The 21,341-nt window shown below is 33.5% G+C and overlaps 4 protein-coding genes and 3 non-coding genes across 12 annotated transcripts in view; 1 reads left to right on the plus strand and 6 right to left on the minus strand.

The window, feature by feature from the left end:
* Positions 1–111: 111 nt before the first annotated feature.
* On the minus strand, positions 112–3,257 carry LOC122569602 (ADP,ATP carrier protein 2). The gene is made up of 4 exons (XM_043730876.1): positions 2,995–3,257; positions 1,487–1,748; positions 1,147–1,381; positions 112–1,065 (listed from the first exon to the last, which is right to left on the minus strand). The coding sequence occupies exons 1-4, from the start codon at positions 3,155–3,157 to the stop codon at positions 823–825; spliced, it is 903 nt and encodes a 300-aa protein (XP_043586811.1). The 5' UTR covers positions 3,158–3,257; the 3' UTR covers positions 112–822.
* Positions 3,258–3,393: 136 nt separating this feature from the next.
* LOC122569604 lies at positions 3,394–6,041 on the minus strand. Of its 4 annotated transcripts, none has more exons than XM_043730878.1 (3): positions 5,829–6,041; positions 5,554–5,731; positions 3,394–4,157 (listed from the first exon to the last, which is right to left on the minus strand). In XM_043730878.1, the coding sequence occupies exons 1-3, from the start codon at positions 5,857–5,859 to the stop codon at positions 4,061–4,063; spliced, it is 306 nt and encodes a 101-aa protein (XP_043586813.1). In that variant the 5' UTR covers positions 5,860–6,041; the 3' UTR covers positions 3,394–4,060. The 4 variants fall into 4 exon arrangements, with proteins under 4 accessions (XP_043586813.1, XP_043586815.1, XP_043586814.1 ...); XM_043730880.1 differs by lacking the exon at positions 3,394–4,157 and adding an exon at positions 4,167–5,382; XM_043730879.1 differs by lacking the exon at positions 3,394–4,157 and adding an exon at positions 4,167–5,457.
* Positions 6,042–7,136: 1,095 nt separating this feature from the next.
* The window catches only part of LOC122569598 (protein furry), a 23,420-nt gene continuing 9,215 nt past the window's right edge, over positions 7,137–21,341 (plus strand). For both annotated transcript variants that reach the window (XM_043730863.1, XM_043730866.1), the window contains exons 1-24: positions 7,137–7,253; positions 7,781–7,867; positions 8,028–8,069; positions 8,403–8,576; positions 8,648–8,832; positions 8,888–9,087; positions 9,148–9,357; positions 9,430–9,637; positions 9,722–9,859; positions 9,938–10,172; positions 10,249–10,652; positions 10,737–11,448; positions 11,521–11,691; positions 11,773–11,962; positions 12,043–12,219; positions 13,018–13,164; positions 13,469–13,639; positions 13,700–13,849; positions 13,926–14,095; positions 14,166–14,437; positions 14,509–14,663; positions 14,817–14,980; positions 18,259–18,468; positions 19,689–19,825. In XM_043730863.1, coding sequence (XP_043586798.1) covers positions 7,825–7,867; positions 8,028–8,069; positions 8,403–8,576; positions 8,648–8,832; positions 8,888–9,087; positions 9,148–9,357; positions 9,430–9,637; positions 9,722–9,859; positions 9,938–10,172; positions 10,249–10,652; positions 10,737–11,448; positions 11,521–11,691; positions 11,773–11,962; positions 12,043–12,219; positions 13,018–13,164; positions 13,469–13,639; positions 13,700–13,849; positions 13,926–14,095; positions 14,166–14,437; positions 14,509–14,663; positions 14,817–14,980; positions 18,259–18,468; positions 19,689–19,825 — 4,665 coding nt within the window. In that variant the 5' untranslated portion in view covers positions 7,137–7,253; positions 7,781–7,824. The remainder of the gene's footprint in view (positions 7,254–7,780; positions 7,868–8,027; positions 8,070–8,402; positions 8,577–8,647; positions 8,833–8,887; positions 9,088–9,147; positions 9,358–9,429; positions 9,638–9,721; positions 9,860–9,937; positions 10,173–10,248; positions 10,653–10,736; positions 11,449–11,520; positions 11,692–11,772; positions 11,963–12,042; positions 12,220–13,017; positions 13,165–13,468; positions 13,640–13,699; positions 13,850–13,925; positions 14,096–14,165; positions 14,438–14,508; positions 14,664–14,816; positions 14,981–18,258; positions 18,469–19,688; positions 19,826–21,341) is intronic.
* Positions 14,873–18,238, minus strand: LOC122569601 (neuropeptides capa receptor). Of its 2 annotated transcripts, none has more exons than XM_043730873.1 (4): positions 15,616–18,238; positions 15,326–15,533; positions 15,135–15,223; positions 14,873–15,013 (listed from the first exon to the last, which is right to left on the minus strand). In XM_043730873.1, exons 1-4 carry the CDS (start codon positions 16,441–16,443, stop codon positions 14,987–14,989), a joined length of 1,152 nt encoding a protein of 383 aa, XP_043586808.1. In that variant the 5' UTR covers positions 16,444–18,238; the 3' UTR covers positions 14,873–14,986. The 2 variants fall into 2 exon arrangements, with proteins under 2 accessions (XP_043586808.1, XP_043586809.1); XM_043730874.1 differs by having other exon boundaries at positions 14,876–15,010.
* Trnaa-agc lies at positions 20,159–20,231 on the minus strand. The gene has a single exon. It is a non-coding gene; the product is annotated as a tRNA-Ala (tRNA).
* On the minus strand, positions 20,778–20,850 carry Trnaa-agc. Its single transcript has one exon. It is a non-coding gene; the product is annotated as a tRNA-Ala (tRNA).
* Positions 20,929–21,001, minus strand: Trnaa-agc. The gene has a single exon. It is a non-coding gene; the product is annotated as a tRNA-Ala (tRNA).

Here is a 21,341-nt window from a genome sequence, read left to right on the forward strand (position 1 = left end):
ATAAGCAATAACTTAGATAATTATCTTATCTTGTATGTTACAAAAAGTAAGATAAAGAATTTAACTAAAAAAAATTAATAAGTTATGTTTAAGGTAAGAAAAGACTCAAAATCATGTTTTGTCATTACTTTTATTGATCCGTTGGTTTCTTTGCACACATCCTAACATGAACACATTGGATGCATACACTTAGAAGTAACGTTTCTCATTATCTTACACGTAGTAGCCTGGAGTGTGAAATTAAATTACTGTTCACTGAAACTCGATGAACTTCATTGATATCGGTAATATGATCATTTATTATCTACAACGGGCCGAGAATAAGGGCGGGGGGGCGGCCCAAGTCTACGCGTCCCGCCGTCGCCGTAATGGTATTTCGTCGCGCGTCCTTCTCTTGCTCAAATGTATACGCTTATTTTTGTTATTTTCTTCTTTTTTGTTTAGATAATTATTTTTACTACTTTATGTCTCGACCATCGCCTATATAGTCACATGTATCAAACATTTCATATATCCACTACTTCGTAAAAGGGAATATGAAATATGGAACATGTGAGCTACTGCAAGAAAATACTGAATCCGGCAATAAATTAAGCGAATTCTCTTCTACAATCAAGATACATATTCTGCCGAGTTTCATGCATTTCACAAGATGCTACCAAAAGATCATAGTCTAAACTGTTCTCAAATTTCTCGACAGTTCATGTACTGTTTCAGTCAGGAAATCACTTGATCTGTTGTTATGTCGGATGGTGAGGGTAATAAAGATGGTACTTGCAATTGTAGTTGTGAAGGTAATGAGGTGAGGATCGTTATTATGTCTTAAAGGAGATTCTTGATTTCATCATAAAGTACCAGCACGAGTGCACCACCTGTACCACGAAGAACGTTGGAGAATGCTCCTTTGAAGAAAGCACCACCACCTTCTGACTTGTAGATAGTGGCCCAACAGTGAAGGGTACTCTTGTATAACATATCGGATTTGGCGCGACCAGACTGCATCATCATACGCCTACGTACTGTGTCAAATGGATAAGATACAATACCCGCAACAGTTGTGACAACCTGCAAAAAATATTACAGATATTAATAAAAGGATTACAGTTGTATCAAGATTTAAGATAGATATTATTGTCTGGTCTGTACCTGAGCAATACCCCATGAAATAAGGAATGGTGTCTTTTTGGGATCAGGGAGCATACCACGGGCAGTATCATAGAAACCAAAGTAGGCAGCACGATAAATGATGATACCCTGGACGGATACACCGAAACCACGATAGAGGCCACCAATACCGTCAGTCTTGAAGATCTTAGTCAGACAGTTACCAAGACCTGAGAATTCACGTTCACCTCCAGCTTTGCCTACATCAGCAGCCAACCTATAAGTAATAAGTGTAAGTAATTACCATATATAAAACTTTATCACACAAGTTGTAATTAAGAATTAATCACAATCGAATACCAAAATAATATGTAAAAAGTACCTAGTTCTGGCAAAGTCAAGAGGATAGACAAAGCACAGAGATGTAGCACCAGCAGCACCACCAGAGGCCAAATTTCCAACAAAGTAACGCATAAACTGTGTGTTTTTGTCAACACCACCAAGGAAAACTTGCTTGTACTTGTCTTTGAAGGCAAAGTTCAAAGCTTGTGTGGGAAAATATCTGATAACATTGGCAAAGTTACCACGCCAATAACTGAGAAATCCTTGTTCTTTTGGAATGCGCACAAAGCAGTCAATCATACCTGGAATAATATGAAAATATATTTATATCATACTTTATTTCAAGAAAGATTATATTTTGCATGAACAATAAGTGACAAGATTAATTACTTTTTCATTTTATTCAAAGTATCAGAATCTTTTCATGAAAATTTTTGAATCTCTACATGAAAATATTTGAATGCTAGATTTAGAAATTCTATAAATTTTGTTTTGTCATATATTGAACTGCAGGCTGTTATGTAACAGAACATTGTCAGCTACAGATTTTTAATTATTTATAATATTTCATATCTTCAAGTACATAAAATTATCTTTACAATAACTAAGATATGTTAACATTGCAGAAACTTTAAAAATCTGTTTTCTTTAATACTAAGCAAAGGAAGATATATTCAAGGTCATGAAATCGTATTATTTTAGTATAATTTAAATATCATAAATTTTAATGATAACATATTGCGAATGATTAAATATTATCTACTAAATGTTTATCATAAAACTACAATCTAAGATTATGTATTATTAAAACATTATTATTCGTCAGCAAAATAATTCCATGCTTAAAACTGTGCAATTTGATATATTCGTAATTTTCTTTCTTTTCTTAAATAAAACATTACTTATTTTTTCATAATTATATCACATCTTGGATATAGTACGATAAATTACATTCTCGTAAGTATGATTTTAATTGTTCATTATCAAATACATATTAAAAAATCTTTAAAATAAAATTTGAGTATATGCTTTATAGTATAAAGGCAGCCATATTAAGCCGCATAGTCATCGATCGGAATTTACGAATCCCGTACAAAGAGCAATGCCATGCACTGCCATCTGGTAGCCAAGTCATTTCACCGAATATCGACCCATTCGTTTGTCAGAAAAGTACGACTTCCTTTTCAATCGATATTGCAAAAGTTATGTAAGACCCGAAACTTTATCTTTGTTACATAAAGTAGAAAATTAAAACTAGATAGTAGTAGTATTGGGGTACTACTAACATATAGTATGTAATGATATTACATAACGGTAATCTCGATCTTAACCACCGTGAATGAACTTGGCGGAAACGCTTGGCAGTTTCAGGATCCCGACATGAGCGAAATGTTCCTGTCACATGTTTTGTACGTTTCGTTGTCTAGTTTTACGCACAGTGATTTGTGATTCCAGTTACTTGCATGTTATGTATCTTGACACTTTGTCCATTTTATTAATCTCTCATAAGTGATCGAATAAATGTAATTGCCTCGTTAAATAGCTTACCTTTGTAACGCTGGTCTTCAGCAATTTGCTTGGAGATATGCTGTACCTGCAGCAACAGCTTTACGCGTTCGATGGGAGCAACCGCCGTTTTCGAGATAGCGGCGGCTACACCACCAGCCAAGAAATCCTTGGCGAATGCCACTGGATCCGCAAGACCAGACATATTGATTCAGACAGTTAGTGTGAAAACGAGTTAACAAAATAAAGAGGAGGAACCACTCCTACGTTTCGGACGCGCGCCGGACGACGAGTGAGCGAGACGAGTTCCTCTCGTTGAACCGACCTCTGCTAAGAATAGCTGCGCAGGTCACGTGCAGAGTTCTGCGCAGGTTCAATCTTCTGGCACGGCCGCACCTTGAGACCCTGACACTTCATACACTTCGTACGCGTACTCTGTTCCCGAATTCGTGACCTTTCTTTCGTATCTTGCGACACTACGCCTTTCTTCCCCTTTTTCACGGTCACCAAGTGTATATCAATTAAATAGAATGCGTTCACGGTCAGTCGTTTCGAAATTAGATGTTTAACCGCGCTTATGACGTGTTTCCGGTAAAGAAAATATAGAAATTGTCGCTAGTGTCAAGGTATTCGAAACGCGAAGTAGTTTGGCGGGAATATATTTCTATAAAACGATGAAATATGTATCATATTTTTACGTATTATACCAAGATTTCTTCCGTATTTAACAATAGTGATTAAATGAATACCAAACACGGATATTATAGCAGACTAACAAAAATAATTGATATCAGTATTTTTAATATATTTCTACAAATAAAAATTAATTGATGATTGCAACTTAATATTTAATAAAAAAAAGAATATAATGATATCATTTTCTTTCTTCATATCTTAATTCACAAAGAATTGTACAAATTATAGGAAGGAATATCGTAGAGAAGTTGTGTGCATATTTGAAATACCCGCCTGATACACCCATCTTTACTGGTTCTCCAGGCACTAATAGGGTATAATTTACAATTATTTTCCTATTTTAACAAGGAATAACTAATAACAATTTATCTTTACCTTAACTTTAATATAATCCACTCCTTGATTATCATTTTTATGTAATCACAACATTGCTTAGTTTTAACATAAACATTCTTGTAACTATAATATTATTTGCAACAATCGTTAATGATAAAAATTGCTGGAGCGATCTATAAAATCGAAGAAAATTACATTAAAGGGAAAAAGAAGAAAACATTATGTCAAGGATAATGACCGATCGAGTTTTGTATTATACAATTTGATGTGACCCTATTCGATTTGAGGCAGGTATTACAGTACAATTCCGTCATACCGATCGATCGTTATCTCTACACTTTGGTAATGGTCATGTATATAATATGAATACATAGATCAAGTTATATTCTCATCGATAAGAACATTTATTATCAACATTTTTTATATTTTTATTTATTAATACAAGTAGAAAATTTTGATAAATACAATTGCGATAAAGTACATGTGTTGTACCGTGATTGTCTTTGGGGTGGTTTCGAGTTTGCGCTGTTTAAGATACAAGAACGAGATACAAGGTCAATCTCTCATGAAGAAGGAGGTCAACAGGGCGCGACTTGCGTAACCCTGGCGTATGGCCAGTATGTTACGAAGCACAACGCCAGGGTTCAATGGAGTAACTTCAAGTAAAGTGTATTTATACACCTTGAAGACACGTACATACGTAGTGGACCTTGTAGAGAATAGACTAATGCTAAAAATGTCCTTTGTCTACATCATGTAAATTTCACTGCGCGTGCAAGTATTCGTAGTGAGAATTAATCATATCAATTGATATCGGCCGAGCATAAACTTATGGATACTGGTACATAAATACTAGTACAATAATTTTAATCGTAACACTGGTAATCGACTGTATCTTTTAAATGTTCTTGCACTTCCGTATAAATTTCTGTTTTCGATATATCTATTTAAACATTTAAGGAAATTGTAACTTGTATATAATAATTATCCATTGTGTTTCCAATTGGATGAATAATTGAATGGTAACAAAAATTGACTGAGGATATTATAAATACATAATATGTAATCATAATTCATATAATTATATAGAATTAAGTAAGAGACTATGTAATATTAGAGAAGTAACATCTTTGTAATAGGACACTTAAAAAATTTCAAGATATATCATCATCTATTTTTATACCAAAATATTTGTCTGTACTTATGCCTAATTCTATCGTACTACTACTAACTTATCTTCATCGATTCACGTAGCTATTCCAGTTATAACGGGAAATTCCACATTTACTGAGTTCAGTGATAATATTCAATATACTGTTGTGATTATCTACACACGACACATGTAAGCAGAATGACTCGTATGGCTCATATTATGCATTATCATCAGTATTTTGACGACTGTGTAGATATATATAAATAAAAATTCAAAATTTTTGTCAATGCATCGATATATTATTCATCACAGAGTACTTCCTAACTTGTAAACGATGTTACGTAACTATTATCAAATCGACATATAATACTAAAAAGAAGTTAGAATGAATAGAAGAAAAACCATTAGATACATACGTATATGCGTCATTCAGTTGCATACACAGAAAGTTAACGATTGCAAGCTCTAACACATTACTATATCGAACTTGCATCCTGGAACTTAAGTATGTGGATTGGATTAAATAACGACCTTGATGGCGTATGCGGCTGTCTGCACATAGTGTAATAACTGAAGTCATGATGGTCAATGCACCTGAAAGCAGTCCGAAGTGGTTTTATTACTTGATAGAGATCTACAGGATTTAAGGTTTTGTAGCGCGACAATACATATCCCACAAAAGTAAAACAACCAGAGAATCGAAAGCCATATTCTTCGCGCATGCCTAAGATTCTTTCTCTATCGGAAACGGAAGAACTTTCTTGACTGTCTGTATTTTCTCTACGCGCACACTAACAAACAATTCAGAAATCGGCAGAACGACAACTTCACATCATAATAAACACAGCATTTTAAATGCCGAAATTATCAATGTTACATATTTCGCATTACTTTTATTCAAAAAACGGTGAGTTCGGAGCTGAATTTTTCTTTACAAAAAGTTTTTTATGGCCATTTTATAAAATATATTAGTTCTGTAATAACTTTGAGAGAACGGGTTTTCCATAATTAACCAAATGTCATTTTTGCAGAGGCTTACTATAGAGATTTTATGTTAAAACTTTCAACTTCAATGATGAATGTCTTTATTTCGGTAAGGCTAGGTTCCCTAAATATTGAGCCATGTATAGATAATATACTAAATTACGTATCGTCAACATTTGAGAGCAATTAAAATTAAGAAAATTAACTTACGTTACAAATACCTTAAACGTATATAAGATGATGTAAATAATTTATATGAACAATAATATATTATATGAATATAAAAATACATAAATTCTGATTAAGGGTAATGCTCAAGACATTTATCGTTTTTGCCTTTCGAATAGGACGTCTATTATTAATTACGTAAAAATAAATATGATTGATATTTCTAATTGCACAATGTACCGATTATACATGTACGATGTACAAAATAAAATTTTGATGTTTCTCTACCCGATCCAAATAAGGCGAGCTAAGCGAATAGTACGACATTTATTTGTCACTGCAGAACTAATAAAATTTTATATTTCTTTAATTCACTGTAGAAGTACGAAAAGTTTCGAAAGAAACTTTTCTCAAGTGATTGATATATTAGAATTAATAGCATATTCAAAGTGCTTCATTGCAGTGTCAGGGTCATTTTACGCACAGGAAGCTATTAACAATTTATTCTATGGTTTCTGTGGCATTTCATAGTATCCACAGTTGGTACAGTAGAATAAATCCTGTCTAATCCAAACTAAGATCAAACCGAGAGTAATAATAAATAAGCTGTTTTACTATATTTTGTAACGTAAAATACAATAAGGTTATCCATGATATACAATTAGAGTATATACCCAAACTTTAAAATTTAGATTATGTAATTAATCTATACTCTGTCTCTAATATATTTAAAAATATTGAAAAGCACGAGTAAACATACATTATACATATTTTATAGTTTCCAATGAAACTTTTTTTTAATTAATAATTAGATCTAACACCCTCTAGTGTAGTATTGCAAAGTATGTTAAATGCAGGAACGTGTGGAATATGAAACTGTGAAGTGACGAATACATACGAATCAAGCCGGACATTTATGAAACGTCAGACTTACAATTAAATTACGATTTTACGGCATTTTGCGGTAAATAACATGTTTCTTCTTCACGATTTTCAATTATGTAGTGGTTGTCTAATAATAACGATAGTGTAAACTTTTGTGCGAAATTTTCGTGTTGTTTCATAAATTTATAATGATGTCACTTTCTGTCTCAGGTTATGGCTTCCTGCAATCTCTCAGACTTTTATTACGCTTTAAATAAACAATTTTTATTTTTCACATATCTCGTAGTATTATTTTGTGCAAGTAAAAGAATTAAAATATTTGAATTCCATAATATATTTATGACAATACGTGGAAATAAAAATATGATTGTCTTATTTTTTAATTCCGACTTGTATAAACATTGTTGTTAGAAAGTTCATATATATTAGCGTCGCCAAGTTAATATATGAATGAATGAAGTAAACAAAGATATATATATATATATACATACACGTATGTGTGTGTGTGTGTTTATATATCTCATTCTGCTCCTATATTTTTTATTTTTGGAAAAAGTAAATATTAAAAGAAGTATCTTACATAACATAATTTTTTTATTGTTTTAGAACGAAAATGCTATGTATTTACAGTATGACATTAGCATGTATTAATGTTGCCTGAAAGTAAGGCATACATAGACAATATGACAGAAGGTTAGTAAATGTGGTATTTATAGCCTATAATTGTTTTTTAAATTGAATATATATATATATATATATGTATATATATATATATATTTTATATTTTAATATGTATCTATCTGATTTATATATTTATCAAGATTATAACGAAATGAATTAATTCATATTTTAGGAGGTGAAACTCAACCAACTCCTGGAAATGAGGCACAACCTGGTATGCTGTGATCTTCTTCATTGATTCTTCATATACATTAAATTTTTCAAATTTTAGTGCACTGAAAATGAAGCTATCAAGCTTAATATAATTAAGTTAGTGTTCATTGTGGGCATCTGTTACGTTACAGAATGGGGCTTCATCTATTAGTCTCTACCATCATACAGAATTAATAGTGTTAGAACTGAGAATATTTTTGTAGTAGTAGCTTCTAGACATGATCATACAAAATATTTGTGTTTAAAACAATATATTTTTATACTTCTATTAAATAAATTATAGAATTAGTTAATATATAAATTTCCCAATGACTAAACCTGTCATTTTTATCAGAAGCCTCTGAAGCCAGGGCCGTACATGGCGAAGGATTACATGAAGCAGCAGCAGAATCATCTCAAAGTGTACCTGAACCCAATCAAGATTTACTTACTGTTCATGGAGCAACGCAAGGAGAAAGTAGCGATGCTGTTAGCATTCATACTGCCAGTACTTCAGTTTCTGGCAATGGTCAGCACACAACTCATATAACATTGGCTAAAGAAATATAAATATATATTGAAATTTATTGGTTTTCATAGAATCAAGTTCCAGTAGAGTGAGTGCAATAACTGTCGTGTTACCTTGGGGTGCTCAGAAGGAAACAGTGAAATCACAACAAATAGGAGATATGGATTTAAGACCTGGAGAGTTCGTGATGCGTACTTTGTTTGCAGAGTTCACCACTCAAGCAGAAAAAAAAATGGAAGCAGTGATGACAGAACATGTAAGTAATTTTATTATTTAGACAAGGTCTCTTTTTGACAACAAATATATTACAGGAAAAGCCACTTTCAAAAGTTTTACAAAGAGGAGAAGATCCACAATTTGACCAATTGTTATCCGCATTTGGTTCAGTTGCAGAACATTGTTTGCCTTCTATTTTACGCGCACTTTTTAATTGGTACGAACGTCAGTTAGTTGATCAAGGTAGCGATCAAAGAAAACCTGCGCCTGGAAAAGAAGATCAGAAAGGAAAAAGGTAAAAACATGTTTTAAATATCAAAATTATGAAAATTGTAAAATAAATGTTCTATTTCAGCATCATGTATACAATAGTATCAGGAAGTGTAGAGACAGTTGAAAGGAGTGAAGCAGATTTACTTCAGGAACGAAGAGATCTTGCAGTAGAATTTATATTTTGTTTAATGTTAATAGAGGTTTTACGTCAATTACCATTTCACCCTGGTCATGAAGATTTAGTAACTTACATAGAAAATATAGCTTTCAAACATTTCAAATACAGAGAAGGGTAAGAGCATAATACAATACAAATTTTATAAAATATCAGACTGTTTTACAGAAGGTTACAATTGTGTTACAGAATACAAAATGAGCCAAATGCAGCAAACATTCATATCATTGCTGATCTTTATGCAGAAGTAATAGGAGTTCTTGCACAGTCTCGATTTATGTCAGTTAGGAAACGTTTTATGGTCGAATTGAAAGAATTACGTGCTAAGGAACCAGGACCTCACACTACACAGAGTATTATTTCGTTACTAATGGGAATGAAATTTTTTAGAGTAAAAGTAATTAAAAAGCAAAAGTTGTTTTTAAATATTTTTATTGTATAAGTTTCTGTACATATTCTGCATATATGTATAAAATTGTAGATGGTACCAATAGAAGAATTTGAGGCCTCATTTCAGTTTATGCAAGAGTGTGCACAATATTTTTTGGAAGTAAAAGATAAAGATGTCAAACATGCTTTGGCTGGACTTTTCGTTGAGATACTTGTTCCTGTTGCAGCTGTAAGCTTATAACATTACATCACTAATATCTATATTAAAATTTTAACACGTATAAGTGATATTAATTTTATATTTCAGGCTGTCAAAAATGAAGTTAATGTACCTTGTCTAAAGAATTTTGTAGAAATGTTATATTCTACAACGTTAGATATGTGTACAAAATCAAAACATAGATTGGCCCTTTTTCCTCTTGTAACTTGTTTGTTATGTGTCAGTCAGAAAACATTTTTTTTGCAAAATTGGCATTACTTTCTAGCAATGTGCCTATCGCATTTGAAGAATCGAGATCCTAAGATGTGTCGTGTTGCTTTAGGTATATAAATAATTTCTTATATAAGCAGATTTTATATTATAATAAAATAGTCTGAACATTTCTATTTATTTTTCAGAGGCCTTATATCGTTTACTTTGGGTATACATGATACGTATTAAATGCGAGAGTAATTCAGCTACTCAAAGTAGATTACAAAGTATAGTAAATTCTTTGTTCCCGAAAGGTTCAAAAGCGGTAGTACCACGTGATACCCCACTGAATATTTTTGTAAAAATCATTCAATTCATTGCACAGGAAAGATTGGATTTTGCCATGCGAGAAATAGTATTTGATTTGTTATCCGTGGGTAGACCAGTGAAGATAATTTTAACTCCTGAACGTATGAGTATTGGACTTCGAGCTTTTTTGGTTGTAGCTGATAGTTTACAACAAAAAGAAGGAGAACCACCTATGCCGCGTACGATGGGAGTATTACCAAGCGGTAATACTATGCGAGTTAAAAAAACATTTCTCAATAAGGTAAGTATGGAAAATGGATTGTGTATATAATTTAAATAATTAACTGCATATTTCTAACAAAGATTTTAATTTTATAAAATTTAGATGTTAACAGAAGATACAGCAAGAAGTATAGGAATGTCTTCGTATTTTCCACATGTTCGACGAGTATTTGTTGATATACTACGTGCTTTAGATGTTCATTATGGCAGACCTCTTATGATGACAAGCACTCAAAATATGAATAAGGAACCAGATGAAATGATTACCGGAGAACGAAAACCTAGGATAGATCTTTTCCGAACTTGCGTTGCTGCAGTTCCTCGATTAATACCTGATGGAATGACTGGTGCTGAATTAGTTGATTTGTTATCCCGTTTAACTGTCCACATGGATGAAGAACTTCGTGGATTAGCATATCAAAGTCTACAAACCTTAGTATTAGATTTTCCCGACTGGAGGCAGGATGTTGTTCTTGGATTTACACAATTTCTTGCTAGAGATGTCCAAGATACTTTTCCGCAACTTGTTGATAACGGTTTGAGAATGCTTTTGCAACTTCTAACGAGTTGGAAAAATGCACTAACAAGTCCTAGCATAAGATCTAAGGAGCAATCAGTGGATAATGCAAGAACTAATACTCGCGTAGATAGTAACATTAAGAAAAGTGAATCGGGACAAAAGATAGAACCTGTTTCTAGCGTTTTTCATCTAGTGGAAGGATTTGCGTTAGTTATGCTTTGCAATTGTCGCCTTTATCCTAGAAGAATAGCAGTTCATATATTACGTGAAGTTAAACATTTATTGAAAACATTAGGTAAGTTCAATTACATCGGGGCATTTCAACATAAAGAAGTCAAACATTGAATAAGCATTTATTTCATTTTAGGAGGCTTAGAAGATGATCAACCTGTGATCGATGTAATAGACGCTTGTTGTCCAACAGTTTTGGAGAAATGCTATCATATGTTACCTCCTGCTGAAAAAGCAGCAGCTGCTTCTACTTCTAACGTTGATCTTCAGTGGATAGCTGAAAGAAGTAGTTGTGTATGGACAGCAGGTGATGATAACAGTGACATAATCATCTTAATTACATTAGCCAAGCATATAATCTCCCTTAATATATAATGTAAAATTACAGGTCTTCATGATGATACTAGTACAAAAAGTTCTTCTTCTTTAAATTTGAATGGAGCAGATCCATGGGGAAGTTGCTTGTTTGCATTTTTAGAGAAAGATAGAGTGCTAACATTGTGTCCCACTGCTGTAGCACATTCGTGGCCTATCGTTTTTACCCGGATAAATTCACTGTTCTCAGTAATTGATCCCACGTAAGACCATACTAAAGTTTGTAAAAAGTTATATGTTTATAATTCTACAAAAGTAAAAGTATTTATTTTTAATTTTTTAGACCTGTAAATGACAATAGAGCTTCTCTATTAAGAAGTTCAACCGCAGTTCGGAAACCTGTGAATGAGAGAGATATGTACATGCATGTGTGGAAAAATTATCTAACTTTTGGATACAGAGTTGTTCCACCAGTACCAAGCCCTGTTGTACGGTGTGCTAGTCCAGATCTCAGCCTAAGGTAAGTTCGTGCTTAAATATCTCTATACGAACATTAGTCTCATAACGTACCATTTTATGTTATTATTTAAAATACATTGAAGACATTATATTAAAACATAAGAGGTCAATAAACATTAGTGGTGTAGTCGTCATATAGTCCTAAACTCACATTATTTGCACAAATTAGTGCCAAATTCAAAATCATAAATGATGCAGTTTATAGCTCAATTATTAGAGCTTTAGGCGTGTATGAAACAATGATTATCAGGTGGAATTAAATTTATTTGGTATTAATTGGTGTGGGGTCGTGTCTGCTTATGTCTGTTGTATACCTCGGAAATATTTGATATATCGATGTTTATTTCTCATAAACCATTATAATAATAATTAAAGTGTAGAACTCTGTGAATCATATGATTCTTTATTATAACATGCATATCCTGTTGTGGCACGCACGTGGCATCTATATTCCTAACGTCTGATACGTTGCAAGATTGTCTACTCTCACATGAACTATGCACATTATCACATCTAGGACTCCATTATCGTATTAGTAACAATAAGGTGTTTTATATAAAATAGAAGAGCACCAATTTCTACCAAGGCGCGCTTTGCACTCGGGAGCGGGATTCAATATTGCACATCTTTTTCTTGAGCGCATATCTCTTCGCTTTAGTTTCCTGTAACATTCTTTACTTCGCATGCCATTCGTCACTGTCTCGCACATGTACATCTGGACCTTAGAGTAGTAGTTTCTGAGCAGTAAATAATGTTTGATACAAGGAGCATTGGTGGTACACTGTATTGCATACTCTAGTGGTCAGCATACGGTGGAGTTTGGTGTGTTGTGCATGAGTAAGGAGTTGAGTCAGAGCCTGGAGAATCTCGGTGGGGCACAGACCCTGCCGGGTCGCTTCTCCGTTCCGTCCATTTCCGGCATCTACACCAGGCATAAGCGGACCAGGTGAGCCTAATTAACCATAGCGAACGACGATGCTTCGAAGTCACCCGGGATTAAACGGTCGTTGGTAATTTGCACAATCTTTTTATGAGACTGTTTTCTTTATTTGCAAGTTTTTTAGCTCTCTGATCAAACTGCTGTTGCTAACACGAATATATATTTTTATTTACTCTTTCTATCTAGCCTTACGACCGTTCCCGATCGCTTTAATCGGAAGTTAAACTTGTCAGTCGCGCACGATTTACATGTTTGTAACAGTTCAACTTTAAAAGACTTTAATATATGAAAAATTTGAATATTCTCATAGTTCATCGCCGGATAGTCTATCTGCTGAACGAGGTGATAACAAATCACCTGGTACAAATGCAAGTCCTGCAGCTTTATATAAGTTAACAGTACCTTTATTGAGATGTGAAGTAGTGGATGTTAGAGATGCTGCTGTGCAAGCAATCGGAAAAGTAAATGCCGATGCGTTAAAGTAAGTAAATATAAATATTGTTCAGCATGAAGTATCCTTATTGATGATCATTATTTTCAGAGATTTAATGGAAGAATTAGTTCTTTACATCCGTGAGGCGGTTGATCGTAAACAAGAAAATATGAGACGTAGAAGACGAAGAGATGCATTGAGATTGCAACTAGTGAGAGTATTGGAATTGATTGCTGAATATGGAACGTTCGGTATTTGGTTAGTAATCGATCTCTTTAACATAGTTAATCATCACTATCTCATTCCCTTTATTAAATTTCATATATTTTTATAGCCCTGCAGTATTAGATCGAGAAACACAATCGCTTCATCCCACGTTTGTCGAGTACATCGATGGCGCCCGTTTATACTTAGAAAACGAAACTGATAAAGAAGCCCCTGCAGTTCGTGATATTAAGTTGCATTTCTGTAATTTCATCAGAAAAATGATCAAGAGCTTTTCATGTAAGTACCTTATTCATAGAAACACATTTACAGTAAACATTTATAGTAATTCATATTTCTTGTATTTTAGTGGAGACATGTCACACATTATTGAAAAGAGACTTGAGACGGAACTTGTTTATGCTATTCGCTAGTTGGTCAGGTCCTTATGGACGACCGCTTGCTAGTACATCTTCACTTCAGGAAGAAGAAAAGTGTTGTACAGAATTACAACTTTCAGCGTTGCAAGCTATGAGCGGTCTATTATGTTGTGGGTCGTGTTTCAATCCACAATCACTTTCTGAAGAAGGAGCAATACTTTATCAATGGCTAGATTTACTACTGGCAAGCAAGGATGAAAAAGTAAATTTCAGAATATTTTTATGTTTGATAAGTTGTCTTCAGGAATTTTACATGTTGGAAAAATATTTTAGATCTATGCGCTTGCTCGAGAAACAGTAGTTTTATTGTTGGAATGTAACCCCGATATTGGAACACTTCTCGATTGGGTAGTCGATCGATGTTACACTGGTGCTCCACAAGTAGCTGACGGTTGTTTCCTTGCCTTAGCAACAATTTTTAGTGCAAGGTTAGTGACATATTTATACATTCAAATATTTAGATATCTTAAATTATGAAAAATTTATTTTTAGACATGATATCAAATTATGAGACAGTACAAAAAGATTTGGTCATTTCTTTAGTACATAAATATGACACAAAGTATATTTAATGTTTATAGAGAATATCCTTGTGATCATTATACAAGCATCATTAATGTTACCCTAATGAGTACGGGTTGTCCTCGTGCTCCTGTTCACGACGCAGCACTCCAACTTCTTCAATTGTTGGATCAAAGATTTTTCGGGAACGTAGGTCCTCTCCCCGCTACAGAACCGGAGACCAGTAAGTTTATAATTGTTCGTTCATTTCAGCCTTCTAACGAAAAGTTAACATTATATTTATATTTGAAATTTTACGTAAAAATATGTTCAAGAACGTAGCTTCAAAAATATCAACTATATCACTTCTTAGATTATTATAAAGTGCTTTACTCTACATTTAATTCATGAAATTCTTCCCATGGTTCCGTAAATACAATCGCATGTTGACGTGTTGCTCCCGCGGTAGACCGTACAAAATTTGAACCTGAGAATAAATATGATTTTCATAAATCAATGAATGAATTAATATTGTGTATAAAAACAATGGCTATCAACGTTGATTTTATATTATCGATTTCGTATGTACCATTTTGCTTTCCTTGATTCGACACTTGAGTCATAGTCACATTTCTTCTACGGAACCGTTTCAAAAACATGCAGCGTATCGCTCTTCGAAAATTTTGTCCTGTTGCGCAGAACAAGATAAAATTAATTCCAAAGTTGGTATTAAATAATAAATTACAAACTTGTTGCGCCAATTCCACTGATCTGGGTGCGTTGCTTTCCTCCTGAAACTATGTTTTTTACATCCAATATTGATGAAATTACGCTAATACATAGATGCTAATCGTTTCAATTCTTCTTGGTTGTACGTACATGTAAAAAAGCGTGAATTCTGAAAACATACGCAGGTAGATTGAAACAAAGGAAAACGCTAGAGACAACGAGCAACATCTTGGTGATCTTGGTCTGCGCCAAATTGTTCCGGAAACTTTGAGCGTATGGTTGTCTCTCTTTCACGATATGCGGTTCGTTGGTTAGAGATTTTCTAATTTTAATATGTCTATAAATAGCTCGTGCAATCAGCACGTTCAAGATAATGATCACCGTGAACGGTATAGCAAACGTTAATACCGTGTCAATTACGTTGTAAACAATCGCCCAAGATTCCAGTCCTTCCGCCAAATGGCACTCGGTTACGTTTCCTTTTTCATTAGACTCTAATCGCGGCGCTGAAAACCATAAAACCGGACTACACAGTATAAGTCCCAATATGGTCAATATAGCGACTGCCAATTTTGCTCTAGTCACTGTACACATTGACTGACGATACAGTGGATATTCCACGGCAATAAACCTCTCGATGGTGAATGCCACCACGAGCCAAATGCTCATGAAACTGCAAAGAGTCGTTAAGTAGATGAAAAATTGGCAGAAACCTGGCTTATTGAACAGACCAACCTCTACCATATTTAGCCAAACCACGAAAACGGATACCAGAAAACCGGTATCGCTTATGGCTAATGCACCGAGGTAAATGCTCGAAGAATACTGGCAGAGTTTCGTTCCAAAAAACACGATTACCGAAAGGCAATTCCCCAGTGAACCGAAGTAGACTAGAATCGGGGTGTAATATAATTGGACGCTACGTAATATGTTTTCCGTTAAGTCGAGCTCCACGAGGTCTCTTTGCACGTGTACCATTTTCGCAAGATGATTTTAAACAAGGGAGAGTGATCGATCTTGATCGTATGCAGGATGCGTTCGCAATGACGCGTGACGCTCGAAAATATATTTATGTTTTCGTTTTTCATCAATTGACATCCCACAGATGCGAATACATTTTCGTGTGATTTATATTTTCCACGTGCAGCATATTGGACTCGATATTTTTCTAATCGTCTTTCAGAAGAATATTTAGTAATACTATTTTAAATAAAGAAATGACGCGATAATAATTGTTTGGAAATTTCATTTGGAAGAAAATCACTGAATTTTCTAAAATTAATTTTTTATGAATCAGGATTGTAACGCTGAGTATTCTCTTATATTTTATCATTATCGTAAAATAGTGGTCCTCTTAATTGCTTCGTAGCACCAACATGTTTTTAATTCATCAGAGAGATTCAACGACTTTTTCAGTTGTTATGCTTTTCCAGTCTTTGATTTAAGCAGATGAATTCTTTCTTAGCTTTTAGAAGCAATCTATTCGATTCCATATCGCGAATAGGAACGTACGGTATTTGTTTAACGTTCTACGAAAAACTGTATTGGAGTGTTGCCAAATTCTCTTGACGTCTTCAAAGGTTCACGAAGAAGTGCATGTCACTCGCGTACGATTCGCTATAATTTCAAGTTAGAAAATTCAGCGTAAGTTTAAATTATCATTCATTAAACGAAATATTCAATTTCCAGCATTAAAACTTCTCACATAAGTTATGGTAAATAGAATTGAATGATACCGAAACGTTTCAATCCTTTGAACTAACATATTTTATTTTATTTTATTTTAGCTTATTTTACAGCACAATTTTTGCTTTAATTAATTCAGTGCTTTTTCCACTATACTGCAGTGAAAAGTGCGCGCACAATTTATTTGTTTATAATTTTAATAAGTTATATTCGTTATTATTATGTTCAGTTTCAAGAAATCTTATGAATAGGAACACTATCTTAAATGCTTCTTTTTATTTTTATAGCTTTTTTACACGTATTATTGGTACTAAAAATGTTTATCGATGACAGATGCTTTGAGGAATTGTTTATTTAAAAAAAGACTTTTCTGGATAACGGACGGGAAAGTTAAGTAGTATACATCGAGATGCCAGCTCGACTATTTCTGCATGGTGCATCGGCAACCGTTCCTGATAAAGTCCAATCCAGCTTCTGCGCACCAAACCGATATATGAATTCTTACATGTTACGTGGAACACTTTGCAAAAAGATAACATATTTATTATCAAATGCAAGTCATATGATATTAGATATTGTATAACTTCTACCGACACTATCATTAAAAAATGTTACTCTATTTGCTAATTATAATGCGTGTAGATTTACACTTATCTTCCTGCAATTATAATATAATTATAATAATACAATTTAATATATAATATAATATCTTATAATATAATAAATAATGTAATTATAATGTAATATTTGAATTTCTAAATTGTATTAATTCTCTAAGGAATACTTTTTTCTAAATATGATTGAAAAGCTAGCTAGTTTTTCCTTCACGTCCTTTAATTAATCAGTTTTAATATTCAAAAAGATTCCACATTGTTTTGAAATATGTGGTTTTAAAGATTGTGGAATATATTTCATATGTATCTTTTATTCTCATAAAGTTTAAAATTGGCTCCTCTTATTGGTTTCATTAAAAGCATCTCTTAGTTTTATTCGCTTCCTTAACGCAATAAAACTGTATTGAACATTAATTATACGCTTCCCCATCAATTTCAGAGTTATTTTGACGCGAAGCACTGTCCTTAATAATTCCACCGATACTTGCTTTAGGTCAGGATGACCCTGTTGGCGGCTCATCAACTACAGCTACTTCTGCACCAGGACAACAAAGTAATCCCATCGGCGGAATGTCCTCGAACGGTACAATTAGGGGTGGCACTCTTGATGTACTTCTATCGACTACATATTGTCGCAATCAAATGTATCTTTCTCGTCAACTTGCTCAACTTCATCCGGAGCTGACGATGCCAATGTTCAGCGGTAAGTTTCTTTTTCATTGTAACAAAAATGATTTTGCAGCTTCAGTTTAACAAAAAATTCAGATGTTTTTTAATAAGCATTTCAGAAGGAAATATTGACTATGGATACACAGTTTAAAAAGAACCATCATGCTATTTATACTCTTTTGGAATAATTTGTTATTTTAATTAACGGTTTAATCAGTTGCCAGACTAAGTCTTTTGATATTCATTTTCAATTGTTATTGTAAGATATGAGAAAAAGAAACGAGATTACTATATCTTTATCCATTATAGTTTGTATCATTTATATCTTACATTATAGTCATGTTGATTGCCCTGTGTAACATATACTCGTATTTTATATAAACTTATTGATACAAATTGGATGATGCATCGATATGATATTATTTATAGCGTTTATTTTCGCAATTATTTCTCTTATTTTCCGTATCAATGTGAATTTGTAAGTTTAGTATTTTCTCATTATTTACGAAATAACGATTGGTACAAGATGATGATTGTTATTGATCATTGCAATATAATTTTTAGGATCTACATTTATCATAATAATAAACAAAATGCGTTCGTTTCTGTTTCTCAGTGTTTATTGTGTACAACATTTTAGGCAGAAGTCCATTAGACAGCTCAAGCCTTCTGCTAGCAGACAGCTAGAAATAATTCATCCATTTATAACTCAGCCTAATACCTCTTTCTCTAGTTTACTTTGTATATTTGTACAGAAAATATACGTTGTCGTACTGGTTTTGATTAGCATTTCCAATGAACAATGATAAATAATATTATCGAATGGATTCCGAACGATACTTTACACGTTCGAATGTAATCTCTTTTGTTTGATCACGTTTTCTGTGTATACATATATACTTAATAAAAAGCAAAAACAGAAATGCTTTCTTTCTGCACTTCACTTGGCAACATACCTATCAAATAATGCATTGAAGTAATTGTTAAGGACATTTATATTACGAATTTAGTACATGGTTCTTTCAACAGTATACTTTGATTATGCGTTAATTAAAAGTAATTATATGTTATTATACGTTAATTAAAAATGCAATAATCAATATTTCAATCCATTCAGTAAGGAAAGATGAGTAATTCCTGCAAAAATAGTCTTGAAACAGACATAAATACCGTACTACGAATTAAGTCAATCAATATCTTATTAAATGGTTAACAAATGTATAAGACTAATGTTGCATTATATATTATTTGCAGAAATTACACACAGGTTTCAAACAGCTAGAAGAGAAGTTCGGCAATTGTTACTGCAATATTTGTTGCCCTGGTTACACAACATGGAATTAGTGGACCCAAATGTACCACCACCCTCCAATCCATTGAGTTATTATCAGGTAAAGTTTATAGATTATTTATTAAATAATTTTCCTATTATTTACTATTGATTTAAAATTAATCTTGTAGCAACTTAATCAAAGCTTTAAGTGGAATGGTAACAATGCCGCGATGAATGTTATTGGTATGCATCTTATCATATATGGAAAAGAGTTTAATTTTTTAATTGTTAAAAAATATTTGGAGGCCCCGGGCATCAATCCCGGTACCTCTCGCATGCTAAGCGAGCGCTCTACCATCTAAACTACGCCCCCTTTAATCCGGTTTATTTCAAGTATCATTTTGGAACAGCAGTGTGATCCAATTTAGTGAAAGGATCAAAAACAAGATTTTGGAGGCGCCGGGCATCGATCCCGGTACCTCTCGCATGCTAAGCGAGCGCTCTACCATCTGAGCTACGCCCCCTCTGATTACCTTCCTTGAGAAATTAATTTTTATATCGAAAATAAGGGATTCCTAGACAAGTTAGAATTCAGTAGTATAATATAGAAGATGTCAGACGTCAGCTACGGTACTCGGCTGACTGCCATTTGCTACTTCTATACTACTTACATGCTATTCAGATACTATTGGCGATTAGTTCAATTGGTTTGAAATTTTATGCCCAATGCACTTTATGCAATTTATATTCAACAAAAATTGTTTATGAACAATTTAAATACCATTTGTACATAATTGTAATAGAATTCATAGGAAGTTCGCGGTATTATACACGAAAGAAATATTCTTGATTTTATAGATGTTTAGAGAAGAAAACAACGTTATTACACATATATTTAGAGAAGGCCATTTTGTGAAAAGTTACGGATAGCCATAATGATTACTATCGAGAAATTTAATACTAGTGGAATATCTGATAGCAAAATATTCTGGGTTTATAATTAAAAGATGCTTCTGCAAATTTTCTACCTTACAGAGTTTGAATTAAAACCTTTATAGTCAAAAATTTCTTGGAGGCGCCGGGCATCGATCCCGGTACCTCTCGCATGCTAAGCGAGCGCTCTACCATCTGAGCTACGCCCCCTTTGGTCTGATTCCTTTAAATTGTCATTGTAGATTTATAATGTAGTCCAGTTTTAGTGAAAGGAGCAAAAATTTATTTTGGAGGCGCCGGGTATCGATCCCGGTACCTCTCGCATGCTAAGCGAGCGCTCTACCATCTGAGCTACGCCCCCTTCGATTTTATTAATTTTCTCTATCAGTTTGCAATATCAAAGTGCTCTAATTTTGATAAAAGGATCAAAAGTGAAATCTGAAGACGCCGGGCATCGGCCCCGGTACCTCTCGCATGCTACGCGAACGCTCTACCATCTGATTTTTTTTTTTATAACGCTTATTGACCAGTAGATGAATATTACATTTGTATGTTGTTCACAATAAATAATGAACTTCGGTTGTGGAGTGGTTTAGGTAAAAGTACCGATACGTGACGGTACGACATAGCCATACAATGTTTTGTGTGTCCGAATTACATTTTTTATTGTTGTAATTATATAACTTAGATTCAAGTCGCTG

The sequence above is a fragment of the Bombus pyrosoma genome, linkage group LG7, assembly GCF_014825855.1.
Source record: "Bombus pyrosoma isolate SC7728 linkage group LG7, ASM1482585v1, whole genome shotgun sequence".
In the NCBI taxonomy this organism is placed as follows: domain Eukaryota; kingdom Metazoa; phylum Arthropoda; class Insecta; order Hymenoptera; family Apidae; genus Bombus; species Bombus pyrosoma.